The following is a 27,690-nucleotide window of genomic DNA, read 5'->3' on the forward strand; positions in this document are numbered from 1 at the left end:
ATTTGCATAGGCAACAATTTTTTGTTTTTCCGGACCCTGGTCCCAAACCATTCTCACGTCTTTCCAGACTGCATAAGCTTTACTCATATATGAATAATCCCACATTGGTTCTCCCCAGCCTTCATGTGCCATGCCCTTTGCCAATAACATACACTCATCAGAAAAGGAACCTTCCCTCGGATAGGGAATATACATTTTCGGTTTTATTCCCTCTGACCATCCTGCGAGATTGCTAACATATGGATCTATATAAAATCCTTGATTATTTCTGTACATAAATACAACTGCCGTTTCGCCCGGCAATGGCCTTGAAACAGAATTCCCCATATACACTTCAAACAGGCAGTGATAAAACAGTACAGACAAAACAAAGAAAAACCCTTGTGTTCAATCGACCAACAGTTTCAACAATACTGCATGTATTATATTGCAATCAGAGGTGGATAAAAGGAGTAAAAGAAGAAAAAGTATTTTTTGTATTCAATTGTTTAATGTCAAGAATTTCTAGGGTTTACAAATGTGCAATCTTGAAATTTAAATAGCCAATCATTCTGAATAGTTGAAAAACAAACTGAGGAACATTATACCGTGAATAATAACATATTGTTCAAAAACAGATTTTACAAACTTCCCTAACGTACTGCAATGTACTTCAGTGTGATCTGACAACAGAGAAATGATTTAAAGCCAGTTTACTGATGGCTTTTCCAAATGAAACTTTCTCAAAAAAACATTGTCTTCAAGAATCCAAATGGAGATGACATGTGCTCTAAGCCGCTGGAGAGGTAGGTATAAAATCTCAATGACCTGAGTTTTTTTCACCAGATTGAATATATCGTCCAGAAATTAAGAATATCGTCGCTGTTTTGGGCGGAAACCTCCTATGTCCAAATTTTGTCAATTTCATATTTCAGATCCGATGTGGGTGTGTTATTTTTACAAATTATTAACCAATCTAAAGTGTTGAAAATCGTTTGAGAGTAAATCTCTTAACTCCATTAGACACTTCAACTGTTTGAGAAGTCTCGTAACTCCAACTCTACGGGAGCCTCTCGTCATAACGTCGCCTGATTGAAAGTCGGATAACTCTGTTTGTTTTTTAGACAATAACGAGTGAAAATAGTTATGTTAGATACATTTGAGTAGTCCTGTTGTGTTAAAATCGATAGCTGTAATGCTTCGGTGCAGAAGGAAACCCGTGAGCTATGTTAATTTGCGTCCAGATTAGGCTAATTTCCACCTATGAGACAACCTAGTCAGCTCATAATTTTTTGTATTGCATGACTTATAGTTCTTAAACCTTTAAAATAGAGTTTAGGACGATGTACGTTACCAAAGTCATTAGTTTTGGTAAACTATTGAAGCCTTTTCTCTTGTCAAGAGTGTCAACGCGACCGCCAATTTTATTTGCGTGCAGATTAATTTCCGCCTATATAAAATAGTCTAGTCGGTTAACGTTTTATTTTGATATTCCATCACTCATAGCTCTAACATTTAAAAAAGACTTTAGGAATATGTATGTAACCACGATCATTTGCTTTCATTAGCTCTTAAAGCCTCGTCGTCGGCTCAACGCGACCGCAGACTTTGATGAACACTGCTGGCAGCAGCAACGTTTGTGTCCGTACCATTCTTATCAATGACAGCGTAATCTCATATCTCCCGGCTATTTTTTACCTTGTATCTCCGATTAAACATGGTTTTCGGGAAATGTTTTGTTAATGCTTATCCACAACTGTATATGATAGCAATATAAGGTATAATACCAATTTTAACGATACAATGTTTAATATTAAAAAAATGCAGTTTTTTTATTTCCTGAAAAATAATGGTTTGGAGATGCAAGGATTCCGCCCGACAGCGACGATATGCATATAGACAGAGCTCACCCTCTAAATATTTACCCATAATCCCATTCAAATCATTATGTTACAAGAAACATGATGTAAAAGATTTGCCAGGTTCATTTAAGCATTGGTGTAGCCTGAATGTCATAATAATGTGTTACAAGACACCCCGGTCTCTCCGTTGCAAATTTGACATTTATTATTTAAAACTGAATTAAACATCTTTACACTGACCATTTATATTTTTCATCTCATTCTTCTTTCTTCAGGATTAGACATGACGAAGTGCTTCCCATCCAGAAACCTGGCACAATTCCCTCTTTTATGGGATTCTTGAACCTGTGAATAAGTTTCACATCCTTTTTCTTGGAACTTTCTTCCGTTTCCACGGTGAAGAAGGAGATCAGGCCGGCCGGCTGGTCCACATACACCCCTATGGTGCTGCAGTGAGGCATGTCTAAAACCCTCATGCTGACTCCATTATGCCAGGCGTCATAACAGGACCCGTCCCATCCCAGAGCCCATGATTCCTCGTTCTCCCCCAGGCCACATTGACCGTCGCCTATCTTCCTGCCAGCACCCTCGTACGCCACACCGATGACAACCCAACCTGAGCACGACACTTCCCAATAACAGCGAGATGCCCAGATAGACTCTTTACACATCACCTGAACAAACACACACAGTCATACAATAAACATGAAGGAAAAGAGCCAAATATGAAAATCTGTTCCATTGTGTGTGCAAGTGTGTTTGTTTCACCTGTGGGTAGTGATCAAATCTCTCTGGCCTATTGAGGCAAGGACACACCTCAGTCATCAGACGGGACACCTTAGACCCGCCTTCTGACAGCCACAGAACATTATTGGCAGTTCGCTCGTCCAATGAAAGAACGATCCAGTCTAATGAAATGAACATGTCAGTTTTGTAAAAGTGAACCTCGAGTGTGTCTATTTGATTCTCGAAGTGTATCTCACATTTGAGCAGCTCCGCTCTAGATGTTGGCTCAGGGATGTTTGGCTCGTAAACTGGAAGCTTGTCTGAAGAGAAAGAATATAAAATGTCTTTAGATTTAAATAAAATAATATTATATGTACCCTGACCAAAATTATAAACGCAACACTTTTGTTTTTGCACCCATTTTTCATGAGCTAAACTCAAAGATATAAGACTTTTTCTATGCACACAAAAGGCCTATTTCTTTCAAATATTGTTCACAAATCTGTCTAAATCTCTGTTAGTGAGCACTTCTCCTTTGCCGAGAAAATCCATCCACCTCACAGGTGTGACATATCAAGATGCTGATCAGACAGCTTTATTAGTGTACAGGTGTGCCTTTGGCTGGCCACAATAAAAGGCCACTCTAAAATGTCCAGTTTTACTGTATTGGGGAGTCTGGGGATCCAAAAACCAGTCAGTATCTGGTGTGACTACCATTTCCCTCACACAGTGAATCACATCTCCTTCACATAGAGTTGATCAGGTTGTTGATTGTGTCCTGTGGAATGTTGGTCCACTCCTCTTCAATGCCTGTGCGAAGTTGCTGGATATTGGCAGGAACTGAAACACAGTTTCAGTTATATGCCGATCCAGAGCATCCCAAACATGCTCAATGGGTAACGTGACCGGTGAGTATCAAGGCCATGCAGAACTGGGATGTTTTCAGCTTCCAGGAATTGTGTACAGATCCTTGCAACATGGGGCGGTGAATTATCATGCTGCAACATGAGGGGATGGTCATGGATGAATGGGCCTCAGGATCTCCTCACGGTATCTCTGTGCATTATTAATGCTGTCTAATCAGCATCTTGATATGCCATACCTGTGAGGTGGATGGATTATCTCGGCAATGGAGAAATAACTCACTAACACAGATTTAGACAGATTTGTGAACAATATTTGTGAGAAATAGGCCTTTTGTGTACATAGAAAAAGTCTTCGATCTTTGAGTTCAGCTCATGACAAATGGGGGCAAAAACAAAAGTGTTGCGTTTATAATTTCGTTCAGTGTATATATACATATATTACGGGTGAGATGAGATATCGCGAGACCTGATCCTAGCATACATTGGTCCGACAGCAACGTCTTGTCCCTGGCCGAAATAATAGTCGCGGTAGGATGGTATAAATCGGTAAAAATATGTGACACAGAACATTTCATAAAATGCATTTAGATACATGTATTATTGTCAACAGTTCTCCTGGGTTGCATGTATAATTGTTACTTTGACTTTTAGCTACATGTAATTCTATAAATACCCAGTTGTGAATCGGTTGTGAGAGGACGTCCTCTAGTGATGTCCTTTACACATGTATTTTAGTCCATCATGACCCTCTGTAAAATTCTCATGAAATATACAAAAGCCATTGTGCTTACACCTTGAATAAAACTACAATGATGAATTGAAGTGCCCAAATTAGTGTTAATATGTTGTGAATAGACGTCCACTGACGTCCTTTACACATCACGCAAGACCCAGTGTAATAAAAGCAGGAAATCTTTCATAGAAAATACAAAATGATTTGTATTCACAACTAATTTAATTACAAATTATCTTTGCAAAGTGCCCTGTGTGTGTCACGGTACGAGGTGAGACAAGGACAGAGGACCCAGGCGCAGACACCAGGTAACAGGTTAACAAAGGACAATGATAATAATAAATAGCAAAACAAAAACCCACAAAGGGGTAAAATAACAAACAGGGGTATAACATGACAGGTAACACGAATACGGACTAACTAAACTAGACAAGACTAAAGATAACATATGACATAACTATGTAAAAGACCACCCAAAGGCCCAACGACGGAATCCAATGTCGTGGTTTAAGGGATCTCGTGTTCGGCTTCTCCTCTGCGATTTCTACATGAAGTTATTCAAGAACTGTTACAATTTAGTTCAATTTAAATGACTCTGTGGTAAAGACCGATCTGACTCCAATTTCAACATAATATAAAATAACTTATATGTCCTTTCAAATGTATCTGTTGATAAGCGTTAATTTGTCTATAAATCTTCATATTTTAATATTTAATATTAGAGTTATTCTTTCGATTGGGACCTGCAGTCGCTCAGAGTCTCACGCCGGCCGGGCTCATGGATCTCACGGACACAAAACGGTCAGTTCCGATCTCTAGTCAGAGGTTGCGGGGTAAACTAATATCATTAAGTCTGGCCGCGATATGCTTGCTCAGAAACATAACAATAGTTATTTTAGTCACGATCATGCAACTTGCTAGGCCAGATGATAGGTGGAAATCATGTGAGCTTTAGCAATGCTCCTTTAAAAAATCTAGTATAAACTAGCCCTACCTATCCTGACACATCGATTTTGCGGTAACAGAACAGGTTCCTTTCAATCTACTTGTAATAACAAACTTTGAAGAATTCAGATAATATTAACAATAACAATTTATTACACCAGGCAGGCACAACATTAATTAAAATCATAGAATGCATATACAAAGAAATTCCTAATGTACTAAGCAAAGATTATTAACATAGTATAAGAATAAAATAAAACCACAAAGTTTATCATACCTGGTGAAATTGAGACACACATTTGCAGTGTGGGAAGTTCTGTTTACAGATGCTTACAAATCAAGACACACAGCTGCAATGTGGGAAGTTCTGGTTACAGAAGCCTTCCTCGAGTCTTTTGCCAATTCACCTTATATACCCAGATGTAACAAAGCCAATGGTCAGCGAGAAACTTGATTTGTTTGTTTTCTCGTCACTGAAGAGAACATCAAATGAGATCTCAATCTACATATAAACAGGCTTCCCTGAGAAAGTCACACCTCTTTGAGGAGTGCAGGTGATGGATTAGAGTTAAACAGTTATGATATACTCTCTGTTAGATTTGAAAGAACTAGACCTTTTTACCCATCGCACCATGACCTTTAAAACAATACCAAACATGAATCATTAAAACTTCATACTATGACAATAAATGATATACACAGAATAAAGCATAAGCATTTTCCAAGTGATCAGGGCCTGAAGAGATGAAGGGGAGAGGTGTGATAAGAAGAAGGGGTTCAATTCCTGGGCATCAACAACCCCTTAGGGGAGGGCAAGATATCATTCTTCAGAATCTAGCAACAAATGGGGTTTGATTGTCTTGTATCCTAGCATCAAAAACAACCTTAGTTCTTAGAACATTTCCAGCTGCCTTACAACTACACATGAATCGAAATGAACCAGCACAAGACAGAGAACACAGGGCACAAAGTCCTAAGACCTAAGGTTGTTTGTGATGCTGGGACACAAAATAATAAATTCCCATTTTTTGCTAGATCCTGAGGAATTATGTCCTGCCCTCCTCTCAGGGGTCGTTGATGCCCAGGAACTGAACCTCCTCTTCTTATCACACCTCTCCCCTTCATCTCTTCAGGCCCTGATCACTGGGAAAATGCTTACACATTTCATACTGTGCATATCATTTTTATTTTCATAGTATAAAGTTTTGATCATCATGTTTGGTATTGTTTTAAAGGTCATGGTGCGATGGATAAATGGGTCAAGTTCTTTCAAACCTTACAAAGAGTATATTAGAGCTTTTAACTCTAGGACATAACCTGCACTCTTCTATGAGGTGTGACTTTCTCAGGGAATCCTGTTTACAAATAGATTGAGATCTCATTTGATCCTCTTTTCAGTCACAAGAAAACAAACAAACCAAGTTCCTCACTGACCTTTAGCTTCTGTAACCAGAACTTCCCACATTTCAACTGTGTCTCTCGCTTTGGAAGCATTTGTAACCAGAACTTCCCACACTGCAATCGTGTGTCTCGATTTTTCCAGGTATGATAAACTTTGTGGTTTAATTTGATTCTTTTACTATGTTGATAATATTTGCTTATTAAGTTAGAATTGTCTTTGTATGCAGATTCTATGATTTTAATTGATGTTGTACCTGCCTGGTATAATAAATTGTTATTATTGATTTATTAAGAAATCTTCAGAGTGTTATTACCGGTAGATTGAAAGGAGCCTGTTTTGTTACTGCAAAATCGAAATGTCATGTTATAATGGGCTAGTTAATACTAGAGTTTAAATTATAAATGGGGCATTACTAAAGCTCACATGTTACAGATTTCCACCTATCACCTGGCTTAGCAAATTGCATGATCTTGACTAAAATAACTATTATTATGTTTCTGAGCAAGCATGTAGCGGCCAGACTTAATGATATTAGTTTACCCAGAAACCTCTGACTAAAGATCAGAACTGACAGTGTTGTGTGTGTGAGATCCATGAACCCGGCTGGCGTGAGACTCTGTGTGATTACAGGTCCTAATTAAAAGAATAACTATCAATAATAAATAATAAAGTATGAAGATTTACAGATAAATTAACTACGATCAACAGATACATTTGAAATGTCGTATAAGTTATTTTATATTATATTAAAATTGGAGTCAGATCGGTCTTAACCAAAGAGTCAAATAAATTGAACTAAATTGTAACAGTTCTTAAGTAACTTCATGCGGAAATCGCTGAGGAGAAGCAGAACACACCATTGGATTATGTCGTTTGGCCAGTGGATGCTCTTTTACACCGGCTACAGTTGGGCAGCACTCTCTGGCGACTGAGCAGGACTGGATGGCCAGCTGCACCAGGCACAGACAGCGATTTACAGGTTAACAAGGGACTTTAATAATAATAAATAACAAAACAAAAACCCACGATGGGTTAAAATATCAAACAAGGGTACAACATGACAGGTAACAGGAATACGGACTAACTAAACGAGACAAGACTAAAGATAACATATGACATAAATACAAATAACTAGACTAGGCTACACTACACTGACACAGGACACAGGAACTCAACCACATGAATCGAAATGAACCAGCACAATACAGAGAACACAGGGGCATTAAGTAAGGGATCAAATCAAGAGAGAACAGGTGTAGGGCATGAAATCCATAACAAGCGATAATGAGGAAACGAGGGGGCAGGGACAACGACGATCGGAGAGAGTGTATGGAAGGCCATGAGGGCCATAATTGCCACTCTCCAAATAAAACACGACCCACTGTAATGATCCTGTCACTAGATCAAGAGAAACATGACATGATGGGGCAGAATCATGACAGTGTGGTCAAGTGATTACAAAGCCACTGCATTGTAGTCATTATTCTAGACTTTTTCTGTTGGACTACATTACAATTTTATTACTTTTATTTAAGTTAATATACTGTACATATAAATCAGCTACAGATTTATAAATATTTTTGGTCACAATTTAAAGTGGATGATTGCCAGAACTGTGCTGTTAAGATTTTATTACAAATCTCGCAATATTTCACAATCCCATAGATTTTCACAAAGTCATAGAGTATCTTGCGAGAGCACGATGAAGCATTCCGTTTCAGTATGGCCACTGTAGAGGAGGAATCTTTTTTTTAAGTATTACAAAACTTCTGTTGAATAAGTAAATTTTGTATTGTTTTATTAATGTGGTTGAGTTTTACTTGTTTGACATGAAGGAACTGAAAGAAATATAGACTGTCACATAGTTTGAGTTTGGCTAAAATTAACTAGCTTGAAGGTAGTAGGGTTAACGTAACTTAAAAAAAACTCTGCTGGTTTCTACACTTGACTTGGCTATGTAATGCTTCTTTCTGGGAAATTGGTAGCAAGATCATTCCATTCCATTCCATTTTCTACAGCTTATCCGAACTACCTCGGGTCACGGGGAGCCTGTGCCTATCTCAGGAGTCATCGGGCATCAAGGCAGGATACACCCTGGATGGAGTGCCAACCCATCGCAGGGCACACACACTGGTAGCAAGATCATTTTATTTTTTAATAGACATTCTCTATAGGAATATCTGGTTTTACCAGAAATCACACTTTTACGAAGTTTACACACCTAGTTAAAGGTATTTCTCAAGGGCACCACAGTGGAATTGAAGAGGGTGTGGGGTAAATTTCATTCTTTTACACACTAGCAAAACAGAAATATTACTTATAGCACCAAAAACACGTAAACAGAATATCTCATATTACAACCTGCTAATTGAAGGCTGCACTGTTACTCCAACAAATACAGTTAAAGACTTAAGCTTTATATTAGACGGCAACCTGTAAAAATCACATCTCAAATATCACAGAAACAGCCTTCTTCCATCTTAGAAATGTTGCCAAACTACGAAATATTTATGTGTTGCTGATAAAGAAAAACTTATTCATGCATTTGTGACCTCAAGACTTGACAATTGTAATGCTATACTAAGTGGTTGTCCTGTATCATCAATAAAAAAACAAAAATTATTCTCTTTCTGCCTCCGCCTAGGAAGAAATTCTGCCAGGTCCAGATGATCGACATATGCCCGTCCCCAACTAGAGATTACGCCAGCTACAGCTGCAGACTGACTGACCAGCCCAGCTCCATCTAAGGCAATTCCACCACCACCCAAGAGAAATACGACCAACCAAGAGCAAAGACGGACTACTTGTACATTAATGCTGAAAATACAATACTTGGTGCTAAACTTACATCACATGTCCGTAGTTTGAAGTTATAGCTGCATTCAGTGGCCCAGATTGGAGGTTCCTGGGTGGGTGTTTGTGTGGAGTGAGGGGGTTGTTGGTTTGTGGTCGATGTCGGACAACAGAGAAATAAAGTTACAACATGCCATTACTATTTTCCCTTGTTGTTCCTCTGGACCTCATCACTTCCTGTTCGCTGAGAGAGCGTGGTTTGAGACAGAGCTCCGTCAAACTTTTTCTAAATATATCGTTTATTCCTGTTATTTCTTAATATTTATATTGTAAATTGATAACTCACAGAGGGTTAAACCTATCCTTAAGTGTATCCCATACCAAATATCGTCATATAACGCACAGATAGATTTGTTTTATACGATCATTCGCTATTAGCACTCAGGCTGTTAGCATTCCCAGCCTTAAGTTTCTGAATATTGCCTTTACTGCTTAACTCACTGTTCTCATTATGACACCACTAATGGCTAATGATTCAGATATGTGTTTAACGTTACCTCTGAGTGCAGATGATGAATCTTTCTTCGCACTTCAGTCAGAACTGGAAGTATTGGAGAAGCAGATCCACGATCTACTCGAGAGGCAAACACGTCTGCGAGAACGTAAAACGGCGATGGAAACATCCCGGGCTGACGCTCGCAAAGCTGCGGTAAGTGTTCGACGTGATTGTAATACTCCTATCACTTCTACTCCGTGTGTTTCTATGCACAGAGCCCAGGCTTCAAGACCACGACGAGCCGAAATGAACTTCACTCCTGCACCTGCACACACACGGCGGAAGGCGAAATCCAGGACCGGAGCGATGACCTCTCCCCCACCGCCGCGACCGGTCTTCGAGATTTCTACGAGAAATCGCTTTGCCGCCCTCTGCGAGACGAAATCCAACGCTGTGGTCATCGGAGACTCAATCGTCCGGAACGTACGCGCCTCCTTCAATGAAGGTAAGGTGCGCACTCACTGTTTTCCTGGCGCCCGTGTTCTCGATGTGTCTGCGCAGGTAACTGCGATTCTGAAGGATGATGCAAGAGTAGGAGCCGTAGTTCTGCACGCGGGGGTGAATGATGTGAGAATGCGGCAGTCGGAGATCCTGAAGAGGGACTTCAGGAGTCTGGTCGATACTGTTCGCAACGCATCGCCCACGGCGAGGATCATCGTATCAGGGCCGCTTCCAACTTACCGACGAGGGAACGAAAAGTTCAGTAGACTATTTATGCTTAATAATTGGTTAATGTCATGGTGTATTGAACAGAAGCTGCTCTTTGTAAATAATTTTGATCTGTTCTGGGAGCGACCTAGGCTTTTCCGCCCCGACGGGCTGCACCCCAGCAGCATTGGAGCGGAAATTCTGTCTGACAACATCTCAAAGACGCTACGAACCATTTGACTAGTAAGTACAAATTTTAACTACAGTCTGTGTTCTTCTCACCCAACTGTTAAGAATGTTACTGCTTTCAAATGCATAGAGACTGTGTCTGTCCCCCGAATAATACAACCAAATAATAATTTATTTAAAAGTCAGAGAAAAAATCTTATCATGATTAAACCAAAAGACAATATATTTAATGAGCAAAACCAACGCCTAAAGTTTGGGCTACTTAATATTAGATCACTAAATCCAAAAGCAGTTATTGTAAATGAAATGATCACAGACAACAGTTTTGATATACTTTGCCTCACTGAAACCTGGCTTAAGCCAAATGATTATTTTGGTCTAAATGAGTCTACTCCTCCAAGCTACGGTTATATTCATGAGCCACGTCCGGTTGGTCGAGGTGGTGGTGTCGCAACAATCTTTAGAGACTTTCTTACCGTTACGCGGAGAACAATGCATACATTTAAATCATTTGAAATGCTTGCGTTGAACATAACAGTTCCAAACAAAAGTAAAAAATCATTGGTCTCTCTTACATTGGTTACTGTGTATAGACCCCCTGGGCCTTACACTAATTTTCTGATAGAGTTCGCAGACTTCTTATCGGATCTATTGGTTAACGTCGATAAAGTACTGATTGTTGGAGATTTTAATATCCACGTAGACAGTGCTAACGATCCATTAGCTGTGGCGTTTAAAGAACTACTAGACTCTTGTGGTGTAACACAATACATCAATAGACCTACTCATCGCCTTAATCATACCCTAGACTTGATTATATCTCACGGAGCCGATCTAACCAATATCGATATTATACCTCAAAGCGACGATGTTTCCGATCACCATCTTATAATATGTACACTGCGCACTGCAGAAATCAGTTGTATATCTCGTTATCGACAAGGTAGAACAATCACCTCAACTACTAAAGATAGTTTCGTAAAGAACTTGCCAGATCTGACTTCTCTAATAACCTTTCCAACGAATATAAAATTGCTCGATGACATGACCAGCAACATGGGCACTATTTTCTCTAATACATTAGAAGCGGTCGCACCTATGAAGTCAAAAAGGATAAATGAAAAGAACATAGCACCATGGTATGATAACACCACTCGCGCCCTAAAAAGAGAAACGCGTAAACTGGAGCGAAAATGGAAACAAACCCAATTAGAGGTCTTTAAAATTGCATGGAAAGAGAGTGCAAGCTGTTACAAAAAGGCACTAAAAGCAGCAAAAGCCGAGCACTTCCGTAACCTCATAGAAAATAACAAAAACAATCCAAGGTTTTTATTTAGTACAATTGCTAAATTAACAAACAAACAGACTCCACCTGACCTGGGTATTCCGCCGCACCTTGGTAGCAATGAATTCATGAAATTTTTTACAGAGAAAATCGAAATAATACGAGACAACATAGCTAAAACCAAACCTCCAAGTTTGTCGGAAGAATTAGTTTCAACCGTCACCCAAAAAGAAAAGCTAGAGTGTTTTTCTCCTATAAATCAGGAAGATTTAATTAAAATTATTGCAACATCCAAACCGACGACATGCTTATTAGACCCCATTCCGACTACTTTATTAAAAGAGTTACTACCTGCTGTAATTGAGCCCATTTGTAACATAATCAACTCGTCTATTAATCTAGGACATGTCCCAGGACCCTTTAAACTGGCTGTAATTAAGCCTCTTATCAAAAAACCAAATTTAGACCCAAATGAACTTGGAAGCTATAGACCGATTTCAAATCTCCCGTACTTGTCTAAAATACTAGAAAAAGTAGTGTCAACTCAACTGTGTACCTTCCTACAAAATAATGACATGCACGAAAAGTTTCAGTCTGGCTTTAGACCGCATCACAGCACTGAAACTGCGCTCGTTAGAATTACAAATGACCTTCTTATTGCTTCAGATAAAGGAAACATCTCACTCTTAGTCCTGCTTGACCTTAGTGCTGCTTTCGATACTGTAGACCATAAAATACTACTAGATCGTTTACACCATTATATCGGTATTCAGGGACAGGCACTGCAATGGTTCAGATCTTACTTAACAGACCGATATCAATACGTCCATTTAAATGGGAAATCGTCAAATCTTACGCAAGTCAATTATGGATTACCACAGGGATCGGTTTTAGGACCCTTGCTTTTCTCCATATACATGCTGCCCCTCGGCAACATTATTAGAAAACATGGAATTAGCTTCCACTGTTATGCAGATGATACTCAGCTATATATCTCATCAAGACCAGATGATTCCTTTAAGCTATCCAAACTGGCAGAGTGCATCGAGGACATAAAACATTGGATGACTAGTAATTTCCTCCTTTTAAACTCTAGCAAAACAGAAATATTACTTATAGCACCAAAATTAAGTAAACCGAATATCTCCGATTACAGCCTGCAAATTGAAAGCTGCACTGTTACTCCAACAAATACAGTTAAAGACCTAGGCGTTATATTAGACGGCAACCTGTCATTTAAAAATCACATCTCAAATATCACAAAAACAGCCTTCTTCCACCTTAGAAATGTTGCCAAATTACGAAATAGTTTATGTGTTGCAGACGCAGAAAAGCTTATTCATGCATTTGTGACCTCACGGCTTGACTATTGTAATGCTCTACTTAGTGGTTGTCCTGTATCATCGATAAACAAACTACAGTTAGTTCAGAATGCAGCTGCCAGAGTTCTTACTAGGTCAAGAAAATACGATCACATAACCCCAGTTTTATCATCGCTTCACTGGCTACCCATTAAGTATCGCATTGATTTTAAAATTATTTTAATTACTTACAAAGCCCTGAACGGTTTAGCACCTACTTACTTAACCGAGCTTTTATCACGTTACAACCCATCACGCTCGCTGAGATCTCAAAACTTAGGACTTTTGACAATACCTAGAATAACAAAATCCACCAAAGGTGGACGAGCTTTCTCATACGTAGCACCTAAACTCTGGAATAGCCTTCCTGATACTATTCGAGGGTCAGACACACTCTCCCAATTTAAATCTAGATTAAAGACACATCTTTTCAGCCAAGCTTTCACTTAATGCATAGTTAATGAACAGCAGCTACGCTAATTATTCTCTTTATTCTCTTTCCGCCTCTGCCTCGGGATGCCCATCCCGAGGTAGGAAGAAGTTCCACCATGTCCAGACGACCGACAGATGCCCATCCCGAGGTAGGAAGAAGTTCCACCATGTCCAGACGACCGACAGATGCCCATCCCCAATTGAGATTACACCAGATACAGCTGCAGACTGACTGACCATCCCAGCTCCATCTAAGGCAATTCCACCATCTGCCAAGAGAAATATGACCATCGGACCATCCCAGCTCAGACCACTACATCCCCAACCAAGAGCAAAGACGGACTATTTGTCTTATTAATGCTGAAGTTACAATATTTGGTATTAAATGCTAAACTAAAATCACATGTCACCAGTCTGAGTGCAGCTATGACACGTCAGAGGGGATCTGGCCCTCCCGGTTGAGCCTGGTTTCTCCCGAGGTTTTTTTCTCCATTAATCAATCATTGGAGTTTGGGTTCCTCGCCACAGCAGGGCAGTGTTGGCCTGCTCACCGGGAGACTGCATTCATTCATTTATTTATTTAGAAATTAGATGTTATTTATTAGAATGAACTTACTCGTTGTATAAATACCATGCACTGTGCTGTGTTTTAACTTTTCTGTTTTTCCTGTTTGCCCCTGTAAAGCTGCTTTGAAACAATACACATTGTGAAAAGCGCTATATAAATAAACTTGAATTGAATTGAATTGAATTGTTTTCTGGTGTCGATCGTGGAGTGGGACTGGGTTGGACCTGCACGGTTTTCGGCGAGTGGGACTTTCTGGGTTGCGGATGGTGGGCTCTCCCTCTTGCTCGTGGATATTTGCTCGGTGGCTTTTGGTCTGGGTCACTGAGTGCAGCTATGACACGTCAGAGGGGATCTGGCCCTCCCGGTTGAGCCTGGTTTCTCCCAAGTTTTTTTTTTTCCATCAATCAATCATTGGAGTTTGGGTTCCTCGCCACAGCAGGGCAGTGTTGGCGTGCTCACCGGGAGACTTGTTTATTTATTTATTTATTCATTAATTAGATATTATTTATTAGCATGACCTTGCTCGTTCTATAAACACCATGCACTTTGCTGTATTTTACCTTTTCTGTTTTTCCTGTTTGCCCCTGTAAAGCTGCTTTAAAACAATGCACATTGTGAAAAGCCCTATATAAATAAACTTGTATTGACAATGCTGTTTTTCACTAATCGGACATATATTCTCTCACAATCGAGACTCTTGATAGAAGATGTCGACTTGCCATGATCCAGAATGCAAGCTGTTTACTGAAGTAAATCTTTCAAATCGAACAGCATGGAATGAAGAATTTATTTTTTCTTCATTTTTTTTTATGACCCTTAAAAAAGTTTATTCTTGTGTTCTTGAGTAAAATAACATGAAAGTTAATCACAATCTTGTATGTATTTAAATGTACTTTAAATTTAGTCGTGGGATCATTATACATTTTCAAAATAAGTTTCTCATTTACCTCAAACTTTCCGTTTGATTTTTTTCTACTTTTTTAATATTCATATTCTCTTCTGTCACTCAGATGCTGTGAACATGTGTATCCTAAATGCAACAGATTTAGACTTTGATGCAGCACTGGTGGAACACCTGAAGCATGCTGGGGTTGGTGGATATAAAAAATGAGTCGGTAACAATTTTCACTGACTCCAGTCCAGGATTTTATTGTTTATTCGTTTAATTGCTGTATAACAGTGATAAAAGACTGTTAGGAAATAACTGGTTGTGCCATAGTTCTGACTACAATGCATCAATAGTCAAGCGTGAATCAGACTCCTGGAAGAGCTGGTGGATCAAGAAATGAGAGAAAACATTTTGAAAAAAATGGAAAGAGTAAAATTGTATCATATGTGTTAACTATAATACTGTACTCTTGTGATTTTCTTGTTTGATTTATGGCTGCTTAACATTAATGTAGAACTGTTTTGAGAAAATGCCATTAACATTGTACTATTTATATTTTCTTGTTTGAATAGTAGCTAACAAATGGAAGACAACTCAAAAATGTTATGTTCACTATAAAATATACTGTCCTAAATTAAAACGCTAATTTTGTTAATGTTTGTTAATGTGATGTGCACGTGATAAAAGTTTTATAGACGTTCAGGTCTGAATGGACTGATTTTGGACCTTTTTAGAACCTCTGTCAATTTAACCTTAAATGCTTCCTCTACAGGATGTTACACAATGGGTGTTTGATTATATGAACGCAAGCTTAAATTAAGCAGCAACATATCTTATAATAAAGGTCTTTTCAACAGTCATTAAACGTCCACATGTTTGCTGGGATATGTCTCGCGATATTCGATTGGTCGCGCTAGAACCCAATATCCTCAAGTAATTGGCATTATGGAGTGCAGGGCTCGAAATTGCGACCATTTTAGTCGCATATGCTCCATTTATTTAACATGTGTGACCTCAAAATATATTTGGGAGCATTTGTGTGAGTGCACATTTTGTTGTTGTTCTTTTTCATTTCTGTATAGAATACGCAAATATCTGCACAAAGCGTGCTTCTGTTCTGTGAGCTATAGTAAAGGTATTGAGGTGAATAAGAGACTGTTTTCTATGAAGGTATTTTTGGTGCAAAACTACTGAGCACCTGTGAGAGTGGAATTTGTAGTTGTAGAGGTCGGCCTCACATGTGTATCAGTAAATTTGAAGTAAAAATTTGAAGTTGCAAATTGTAAACTTTTTTGTCTCCCGCAAACACAACACAACAGTAACACCTTCTTGAATCCTTCAGTGCAAGTGCACAAATCCAATTTTACAATATAAATATAAGATACTCGTCCACTCACATTTTTGCTACAGATGCTGCCGTAAATATGGTGCAAAACACATTCACACATCTGCACCGAAAGACGTGCGTTCACAGACGAGTTTTGCACGTCCGCAAACAGTATGTGAATTCATGCAATTGAGAGTTGAATACTTGTAAAACATTTTCTCACAAATTAAAGGTTTTAGTCTTGCATATTGTTCTAGTGCAAACAAAAGAACACAACTACAACTGCTTGAATCTGCAGCTGCGAGTCTCTGACACAAGTTCGAACAAACTCTCATTTTGCAGCAAATATCTGTGTGATATATGGTGCAAAAGTGATTTGTGTATTTGCAGCCAAACAAGTTAGTTTTGACACCTAGCAGGTGGCGCCCTAACACGCAAGTGAAAAAGAGAATCATCCTGAAATCACTAATTGTAACATGTTGATGATTGATAAAATGGTGAAATGAGCTGTATAATATAGGTGCATCATTTTAGTATCTATAAATGTCTATATTTATAGAAACCTATACATATACCTAATGGCCCCCTCATTCACAGACAGGCCCCCTCAAAAATTTAATTTTGGCTACGCCACTGCAAAGGACTCAAGAATGAACCATACAGGAAACATACAGGAATCCTAAGGACTCCTGCAGGAATCTTACTGTACAGGAAAGCTGAAGTGATCAGTTCCTACAGGACTTCTGCATGAATCCCAATTAACTATTATCCTGTTGGACTGCCGAAGGGATATTCAGGGCCTTCTAACGAAATACTTTTAAAAAGCAATGTCATGTGCCTCAATTTGAATACCAAAAAAAAGAAAAACGATTTCAGAAAATGTTAATTGTTTATTACTTCAAAACAGCATGGAGAGATGCGACAAGTGTGAAGAAAATGAACCCTCTGAACAGAACATTGCCCATTATTCAGCAGAAACCAAATACCTCTGGACTCTGGAAAACGAGAGATAAATCCTAGCTAATAAAAAATGTATAAATAATACATGCTGTGTTGTAGTGAATTTGACCTCGCCTCTTATGTCCAATATATACAATCACCTAAAGGATTATTAGGAACACCATACTAATACTGTGTTTGCCCCTCTTTCGCCTTCAGAACTGCCTTAATTCTATGTGACATTTATTCAACAAGGTGCTGAAAACATTCTTTATAAATGTTGGCCCATATTGATAGGATAGCATCTTGCAGTTGATGGAGATTTGTGGGATGCATGAAGCTCCCGTTCCACCACATCCCAAAGATGCTCTATTGGGTTGAGATCTGGTGACTGTGGGGGCCATTTTAGTTCAGTGAACTCATTGTCATGTTCAAGAAACCAGTTTGAAATGATTGGAGCTTTGTGACATGGTGCATTATCCTGCTGGAAGAAGCCATCAGAGGATGTGTACATGGTGGTCATTAAGGGATGGACATGGTCAGAAACAGTGCTCAGGTAGGCCGTGGCATTTAAACGATGCCCAATTGGCACTAAGTGATCTAAAGTGTGCCAAGAAAACATCCCCCACACCATTACACCACCACCATAATTGCATTAATGAGAAATTGAACAGGTGTTCCTAATAATCCTTTAGGTGAGTGTAAATGTTTAAATACTGTATAAGGTACTGTAAATATGAGAACAGTAAATGATCATCTTACTGAATTGTTGATATGTGAAACAAAATGTGTAAAACACTTAAAATATAAAACACAAATTAGAATGTAAAACCTGCTAAGAAGTTTATGTTCCTCATCATTTTTTTCCTGTAAAGCAGCCCAAAGAAACTTTTGGGGAGTTGCTGGAATTTTTTTCTGAAAAGTGCCTGAAAGAGAAATGTCAATATACTTTAGTGTCAGATACTTGTTATGAGAAAATTTTTGGAATAATTCACCCAAAAATGAAAAATGACGTCATCATTTGCTCACCCTGCAGTTGTTGCAAACCTCAAAACATTTCTTTGTTGCGTTTTGGGTCTCCATTGACACATTGTCATTTGTAACAACTGAAGGGTGTAAAAGTGATGACAACATTTTTCATTTTTAGATGAACTATTCCTAAAGACCTTCAACACTTGTATACATATAATAAGTTCCACTTTTGTGTATCCAAAGACCCTTGGCTTGTGATTCTTTGTGGGCATTACATTTTTTTTTCAGAAAGGCTGCGGTAGCTAACATGCTCCTTTCAAAAGCAGGCACAGCTAAATCCTTGTTCATGGCTGACAAAGATGTGACCCTCTACCAACACACACTTGGAATGTATCCTTCGCAATGTTTCGATTTCTTTGGATTTAAACCTGTGCAAAACACATTAAATTATAAATTGAATTGGCAATATGTTTTAATCTGTGTTTTACAGAAATGTATGTTTTCTTAAAGCACACAAGATTTATTTATATGGTGTGAAAATAATATCTAACAATAGTATTCTCACATGGTCCAGGTCAGGAGAAGAGTAGAAGGAGCGCTGCAAGCTGAACCTATTAGGGAGGTTGGCACAGCATGCATGTAAGGCAGCAACTCCGCAATTCTGTTAATAATCTCTAAATAAAGAAAACAATGTTTTAAAGATCTCATTCATTCATAGTAAAAAATCTATAATTGGGCCTTTGTATATAGATAACCTACCATTTTGCAATTTGAAGTTCAGTGCTTTTATTCGCTGATTCTCTGCTCTCAAGGCTTTGATTTCTTTTCCCAGGTCATCTATTGGTATTGTGTAATTTTCTTATTTGTTTCTTCCATTTTTTTAAAGCAACATTGTATCATTTTATATTTTTTGAACCTAAGTTGAGGGACAAAAGGAAAGTCACCGAACACCAAAAACACATGTCTTGTCTCTTAAACAATGTTCATATGATTTATCAGGAAGTATTTTACTTTTTTAAATCTCATCTGGACTTGACAGTGGGCTGTTTTCTGGACTAAATTATATTTACACATCATTTTGCTTTCTCACTGACATCTGATTTAGACGTTTCAGTAGTTTATCTCTTCTCTTTACATTGTCCAGAGAGGTGTCCATTTCAGTCCATATGTTGTCTATAATAGTAAAAATGATCTACATTTTAAACAGACAGACAGACAGGAAGGCAGGCAGACAAACATATAGGAAGGAAGGAAAGAAAGAAAGATAGGTACTGTAGGTACACTGTAAAACTTTGTTGTAATTTCGCAGCAGGTTTGCCAGTAATTTACTGTAGATTTAATGTACAAATTTGTTTTAAGAATGAACTTACCCTTAGTTTATATATTTTTCTTTCATAAAAACGAGACTAAATATCTTGGGTCGCTTTACTTGTTATGTAAATGTATCGTTATTTAAGAAGTTTTAAATATTTTTACATCATAGAAAAGAAAAATGCTTAGGAAGAATGCAGTGTTGCTGTGCTAATGCCAGTCTCTTCTTGTTCATTTGAATCTCGAAACTCAAAGTTTTTTCATTTTCATTAAAGTAATTGAAAATAGTACTAATTGGAAAGTATATTAAGTAGTAATTAAATCTACAGTAGGTTACTGGCAAACCCTCTGCAAAAACTACAGCAAAGTTTTACAGTTTAGGTAGGCATGTAGGTAGGTAGGTAGATAGGTAGGTAGGTAGGTAGGTAGGTAGATGCATGGATTGATAAATAGTTGCTTAATGTTTCCACAGTAACATATTTTCATACTTGAAACTTTAACTCCGATAATACATTTTGTTTATCGGTAGTTTTTTCTATGTTTTCACTACACCATAATTCTGGGGTGTCTTATATGCGTTCAAGCAGTTTAGTTGATGGAAAATTAAGTTTGACTTCCCCGATTCACCAATAGACGGCGCAGTTGAAATGTTCTCGCTCTAGAATTTACATCGTCCTTGACTACCTGCGCTAGTAACTAAGCCCAGCAATGGACCCTTAAAGCAACAAAGTTTACTTAAAAGATTAACTTGGAAGACTTGTACATAGTTTAATACAATTTAATTCTTAAAAGTATGAGACAATTTCACTACAACGTAGGGGATCTCTGCACTATCTAGGACAACTAGGAAAATGAAAGGAGCTAGGTCCCCACCCCTAGAACAATTAATTCCTATTCTTAAGCTTTTAAGTATGTTTTTCTCTGTATTGATTTTGTCTTTCTATTTTAGTTAAGACTGGAGAGAAAAATGCCCCCTTGGTGTGCAATTGAATAATTTATCCTTTTCCCAATTACCAGACAACATGACGGGAAATGCCCCTACTCCCAGATAAACGTTTTACATTTAGTTTCTTTAAGGTGTAGAAAAGAAAGTGAAGAAACAATCATAAGATAATATAAACTCTATGTTTCCCTTTCTTTGTGTTTCACCAAGAAATGTACAGTATATATTGAAAAATAAAGTTTCCTTCAGATTCAAACTTTTGTTAAGTTTCTTTTCTCCCCACAATAAAACCCAAATAAAGAGAAGATGGGAAAACAAAAATTATAACAGACTTAAACAGGATGTAAAGAATTGGGAAGTTTTTTTTTTTTTTAAATAGTTAAAAACTATAGCTAACTGTTTTACCTTTTATATACGACGCTATAAAGATTTGCCGTTAGTGATCAATCATTGTTACGCCATGTCTCGACGCAATTCAACAAAGATTATAAACAGAACATTTGTTGCCTCTAGTTCGAACATAATTACTGATTATTAGGACTTATGTTGTGTTTTTTCACGTTGCACGCGTGTCTGCATTTTGCACAAACACAAGACAAACTCAACTCACGTTAGTCCGTATCAGTCTTTTACAAAGTCTTTTACAATGAAAATATACTTACAGGCTGCGAATCTGAAGCGCCAGTTGCGAAGTTGAAATGGTTGGAATTGCTCCAGTTTTTAACCAAAGCTTTCGTGCAGAGCCGGCCTTGATCTCTCCCAGGTTCATGAAGCAAACAACTGTGAAATGTGCTGCACACACTTGAATATTTGGATTGTACAGTTCTGGAACAGTATTGTAAATAAAATGTAACCATTCTTTTAGTTATTTCATCTTTTGGAAGGGCAAACAATGAGGCTTTCTTTTCGCAACGATTGGTCTGTCAACGGAGTGGGAGGGGTGTTATGGATACCTGTCTTTTGCATTCGCGTTGCGTGCATTTGCATTTATAATTCGTCCGTCTGAGCGGCCAAACCATCCAAAAATGATAGCGCCCCCACCGGGATAACGCCGGAAAGCCAGATGGCCAGTCCGCCCCTGGGTGTGATTACACAAAGTGTTTCAGGCATGTCTGGGTGAGCATTCGCTTTTAGATAAAATGCATCTTTTGTTCCGACACTTTAATTTTTGCAATTTTACATGTCTAATAAATGCATGGCCAATTTATAACTCACCAAAGACACAAAAAACATGTATTCGCGATATATGACACCTTTAGATCTACAATCCCAGTGAGAAACATCAGAGAGGGAAATATTTCTACAAACATTTCCGGTACATGAAACAATCCTTTAACCCTGCAAGGCAAATTTACTCGCTTGCTCAAACTCGATTATCAGTTCATTAGTCCATCTATTAAAACAAAATCAGAATCTTTAAATAAACTACTGCAAATCTGCCAAAAAACGTACTATGGAAAGAAAAAGAAAAGAAAAATGTTTTCAAAAGAAAGTGTCAATGAGTTTGCAAAGCCGTACGAGTCCACACAGTGGCATGATGGTACCAAAAACGACAAGTAGCAAAATCACAGCAGCTAGGCTGCATTACAAAACAAAAACAAATGACGCCTGTTTATATCTTCAAAAAACACCCGACTTGGTTAAACAGCGGTACAACTCACAGTAACCCGTTTGAAAAACCCTTTTCAAAATAAAAGTCCTTACATGCCTCCACATCCCCCCTGCTAAACTCTGGCATATACAGGACTCTCCAACATGACCAGCTCCCAAGAATAACAGAAAGCACAAGAACAGTCATTATTTGATTCATCAACAGATCATATTAATATGTGTTTATGCTCTTGAAGCAAATAACACATTGTTTGATATTTTAATTACAGTCTTATTGACACTGAAGCCTCTATATGACATAATGTAATCATTCTAATATCTCACAGGCAATCTACCTTGTGAATTTCTCAGAATGTTTAAGACTAGGTACTGCCCTAGAAGCAGCTTCTGAAATGTCTTGTTTTGTTTCTATCCCTTATATTCCTTACCTTCAACCCCACCCTCAACTTCCCCAGGTAAATCAGCAATTGACACATGTTTCATACAGAATGTAGACCAAATCAGGTGAGGTGACATCTGTATCTGAAAACTCAGTTTCTTATTTTTCATGTGCAACCTGTCTTGTGGGTGAGGGAAATGTGCAGTGTCTCAATTGATCTCTGTGAACCACCTTTGTGGGACCCCCTAATTTGGGACGGAATATCATGATTCTGCTGTACCATCAAATATGGCACAGGCTCCCACTTATTTTGAATCTTGTTCCACCCCCTTAACTTATGATTACCCAACAGTACTCTGTCACCAGGTTTAATGAGCACTTCTTCCCTTCCTACTCCTGGAAGTTTCTGCGGAAGTTTCTGCGGAAGTTGCCTTTGCAGTCTCCACTGCAGTCCTCGGCTGTTCATCATGATTCTTTACCCCTCATCCAAATCATCCGCTTCATCATCCACCAGATCCATTCCTCCCATTACATCCATGGGCAGTCTTGCATCCCGCTCAAACATTAGATAAAAAGGAGAGTAACCTGCCAAAGAATTAACATGACCTTTGAAAGCCATTTCCAGCTCAGGCAAGTGTGTTTTCCAATCCTTCTTCTTTTCAGCCGGTGACATCCGCAGCATATCATGCATGGTGCAATTGAATCTTTCACACTGTGCGTTCCTTTGTGGATGATAGGGACTGTTGCAACTCTTGCTGATTCCATACAGCTTACAGATCTCTTTGATTATGCTTTGCTCAAAACATCTCCCTTGATCTGAGTGCATAAGAAGGGCATCCAGTATCTCACAATAACTTTGACGGTAGTAGGTGCTGCCTGTCTTTTGTCGGGACTATCACAATAAATCTTTTAAACATGTCTGTAAGAACTTGAACCTTTTTTTAGCTTCCAGCTGATCTCTAAAGCACAGTGTAGTCCATGGCAAAAACACGAATCCAGGGGAACACGTCATTAGCCAAAGTACATCTCCGACACTGGGTTACCCATGTCTGCACATCATTGGCCATTGAGGGCCAATAATAACTCCGTCGCATCTACTCCAGTGTACTCTTACTTACAAAATGTCCTCCATGCTTTTGCTCTCCCTCATACACTTTCTTCCGGAAAGACTCTGGCACTATCAACTGCCAAATGTCTCCTCCATCTCCTGGACCCGAAATCACTCAGAACAGTACTTGATGCCTTAGTTTCAGACGTCCAAGCTGTCTTGCTAAATTCCTTTGCTGGGTGTCCAGATGGCCAGATGTGCCAACCCTGGAAAAAATCGGCAATAGTAACTCATAAATCCTAACAGCCGTCTAATCTCCCTCACGTTCGATGGCGAGGCCATGCATCCAAACCCTGAACCTTGTCCTTGTCCACCTTAACACCCTTCAACAAAATTCATTCCCAGAATTCCATCCAATCCTTTCAACTCCTGTGCAACGGGGTTGGACACTGTGAGCACAAAGACACACTTTCATGGAAGCACACTTCTCATGACCTCTATATATGCCTGTAGTCATCCAAGAACAGGAATGTGCAATCCGTTTGCTGCACTAAGGCGCACCCAGTTAGCAGACGACAGTTGGATCTCTCGCTCTCCGAAATGCTGTTTAAAGTTAGACTCCAAGATGGTGGTGACCTTTGAACCAGTGTCCAGCAGGCATTTCGTGGGCACCCCTGCAATTTTTACGTCCACTGTCAAACAGTCTCCAAAAGCACTCTCCTTTAGCATTTTGGGTCCTTCATCAGCCTTCCAGTCAGATTTATGGCTTCGGATTACTGAAGGCCTATTGGTGTCTGCAAATTCACTCGACGAAGCTCCTCTTAATGTCTCAGTCACTTCTGCCAATTGTGATAACATTGCACCTCGGTTCATCATCTCCTTATGGTCCCCACACTGTCGACTGGTGTGACCAGGTTCCCCACATGTGTATATACAGTATATTTCCCTTCACTGTTCTTTAGAGGCTTCCTAAGTGCACCAGTAGGTTTGTTTTTTGAAATAATACGCTATGTTAAGGACTTAATTTGGACAATTTTAAAGGTGATTTTCTCAATATTTTGCACCCTCAGATCCCAGAGTTTTAAATTGTTATATTTCAAACAAGAATTGTCCTATCTCTAACAAACCAAACATCAATGGAGAGCTTATTTATATATTATATCATGTAAAACTCAATTTTGAAAAATTGACACATGAGACCCCGAATTGATGTATGTTAATTACACTCACCAGTAGGACAATTTCATATTTTACTTTTTCTTCTAAAAGTTTTATAAATTGTAATTTATGCCGTAAGAGTTTTAAATGTAATAATAAAAAAGCTGTAATAACTCTGGGGACGTTAATACATCTGATCTTTTCAAATTATTATGTCTATGTTATGATAAAATGTCAATTACCATTCTGAGTCTTCTGTCTGCAATGTTCGGATCACACTTCAGACCCGTTCGGTATACATATGTTCTGTTGAAATGTGTGATAGTAACCCAATGACCCAGTAGCCCAGATAACCCACAATCCTCAAAATGATTATGTGACTTCTTCCTAGCACTTCAATGATTAACATCTGCCCAAAACTGAGAATAAGTACCTGGACTGTTTGTACTTGTTGTAAAACAAAGCACTACAGACTTTCTCTACGAACACCTCATGTGTGGCTTTGAATAGAATCAGTATATGTGAACGTTATTAATATAGTTTAATTAATTGAAACTTTGAAGGCCTTTCTGTTGTGAAATCAAATATCGGCCAAAAAAATTATTGGAAAACGTAAACTAAACGAAAAACTGAAATGTTGCCTAAGAAATAAACTGAAAAATTTTTAAGCCACTAAAATTTAAATAATAAACAAAAAATAAACTTAAATTAAAAATTCTTACATAGCAAGATAACAAAATTAACATAATAATTATAAAATAACAAAAACATATAGCAACATTGCAAAAACTTTAACTGAATTAATTTAAATAAAATCTCATGTAAAATATTAATAAAGTTACTCAACAGTTTTAATTTTGATATGCAAGGATGTTATGATGTTGCGATGCATTCCTTTCCAAACTTTTGCTTTTCCCCAAGAATATTTTTCTTCCTTTTAGAAAACTTTCACATTCCACTGATATTATTTTGCGCTCCGTTCTGCAAATAAAAACAAATTTGACGAGAGGGATACCCTTCTGCTTTCACCCAAAGAAATTACATTTGTTTTTCTTATTCTGCATTGGTTCATATCAAGTATCAAAGGACAAGAAAAAATAAAAATAAATAAAGGATAGGAAAATCGGAAAAATGTTATCATAAAAATTGTTAATCTTACTATTATCAATGAATCCTAGAGATTTAGCAAAAGGCGAAATCTCAGCAAGACAGACATCGTACAGACTAAATCTTAAGACATTTGTTTTTGTAAACAAAAACGTACAATTCAAAATAGAAAAATAACAGTAAGATTGATAGCAATTTTTTAAGGGCTAGTTAGGGGCCCCTCAAGAGCTTTGACACAATTCGAACACTGGACCAGACGCTCAATCTTGCAATTGAAATAAATATGCAGAATACATGAATTTCTGCGGCTAAGGTACAAAACAGCAAACATAACAAAATGTGTTGCGAGTATTGCATGCATGTGAAGCTAATGCAGGAAACATGTGTTTAAACTTTAAGCACTAAGCTATTGTATAAAGCTCTCTAACAATACCGCAAAGCATACAAAACGTTATACATTCGTTGAATACTATTCTTTTGTAAGCTATTGAAAGAAGGCAAACGTGTATCAATGTAGCTTTCATGAAGAATTAAACACTAAAAGCCTTCAGGACTCGCGGGTTGTTTGAGATATGCTCACGCCCAGAGAGTTGAGCACAAAATACTAAACAGAATTCTCTTTCACGCTTTCTTACTCTGAAACGAACATATAAAAACAAAATAATGTAAAAATTCCCATATTAACAAACCTTGAAAAAGGTGTTCAGTTTCGTAACTGAATAACTTGGTAGCACCAGTGCCACCTCTCTCAAGTGTTAGTCTAGAGCCCTATAAGCTATAATACCTCTGCTGCTAAATGATTAAATGCAAAATGTTAGATCTTAATATTTCTGACCAACCCAAACCTTAATAAAAAACATTATTTCTTTTTAATTCATTTTAATCGGATGAAGGCTACTGAAGCTATTGAAATGTTATATTTTAAGGACACAGACTGAATTAAGTCACTGTAGGTGTTATAATATTTTAAATACATGCACACAAGTGAAATTCACGTGATACATCCACAATTCCACAACAGAAATAAAAAAACAAAAACCATGCATAGATGAATTGATAAGAGTAAATCTTTACCTGGTTTCTTGGCTTGGGGCTTCATAAGCCTTGTGCTTAAAGGCATTTTAATGGTTCTGTTAGGCGCTTGAGTTGGTCTTTATGTAGAGTGTGTATGGATGTGATGGAGCGCTAGATGCTGTTGCGTTTATATAGATGACATGTGGTGTTGACAGATGGGCACGTGGCTATCAGAAACCATAAGGAGGGTGTTACCAATGTCAAACTTTAGCCAAATAAAGACAGGGACAAACAACTAGAGCAGAGTTAGATATCACAAACTGTGACAAATGACTTAATCCCGCACATACATACACAAACACACACACGCAAACACACTTGACCTCGCTTTCAAAATGAGGACAATAAACAGCTTTAAAATGAAGGCATTAATATGCAAATGACTACATACTGACTCCCAACTAAGTTATTTAGTTAATGAATCTACCTTTGATTTGACTTTGTCAGATTTATTTTTCATCTTCAGTCATGTGACGAAGAGTATACTGAGTATACTGTTGCCTAGCAGTGGACACAACTGTGTCTACTGACTCAATTATGCAGAAACATCCACTCGAGCACATTTACCGTGTAGGACACATGATCCT

The 27,690-nt window shown here is 38.1% G+C and overlaps 1 protein-coding gene across 1 annotated transcript; it reads right to left on the minus strand.

The window, feature by feature from the left end:
* Positions 1-478: 478 nt before the first annotated feature.
* Positions 479-27,229, minus strand: LOC130413059 (stonustoxin subunit beta). The gene is made up of 4 exons (XM_056737992.1): positions 27,104-27,229; positions 2,825-2,887; positions 2,610-2,749; positions 479-2,515 (listed from the first exon to the last, which is right to left on the minus strand). Exons 1-4 carry the CDS (start codon positions 27,147-27,149, stop codon positions 2,099-2,101), a joined length of 666 nt encoding a protein of 221 aa, XP_056593970.1. The 5' UTR covers positions 27,150-27,229; the 3' UTR covers positions 479-2,098.
* Between the last annotated feature and the right edge of the window lie 461 nt (positions 27,230-27,690).

The sequence above is a fragment of the Triplophysa dalaica genome, chromosome 23 (genome assembly GCF_015846415.1).
Source record: "Triplophysa dalaica isolate WHDGS20190420 chromosome 23, ASM1584641v1, whole genome shotgun sequence".
In the NCBI taxonomy this organism is placed as follows: Eukaryota; Metazoa; Chordata; class Actinopteri; order Cypriniformes; family Nemacheilidae; genus Triplophysa; species Triplophysa dalaica.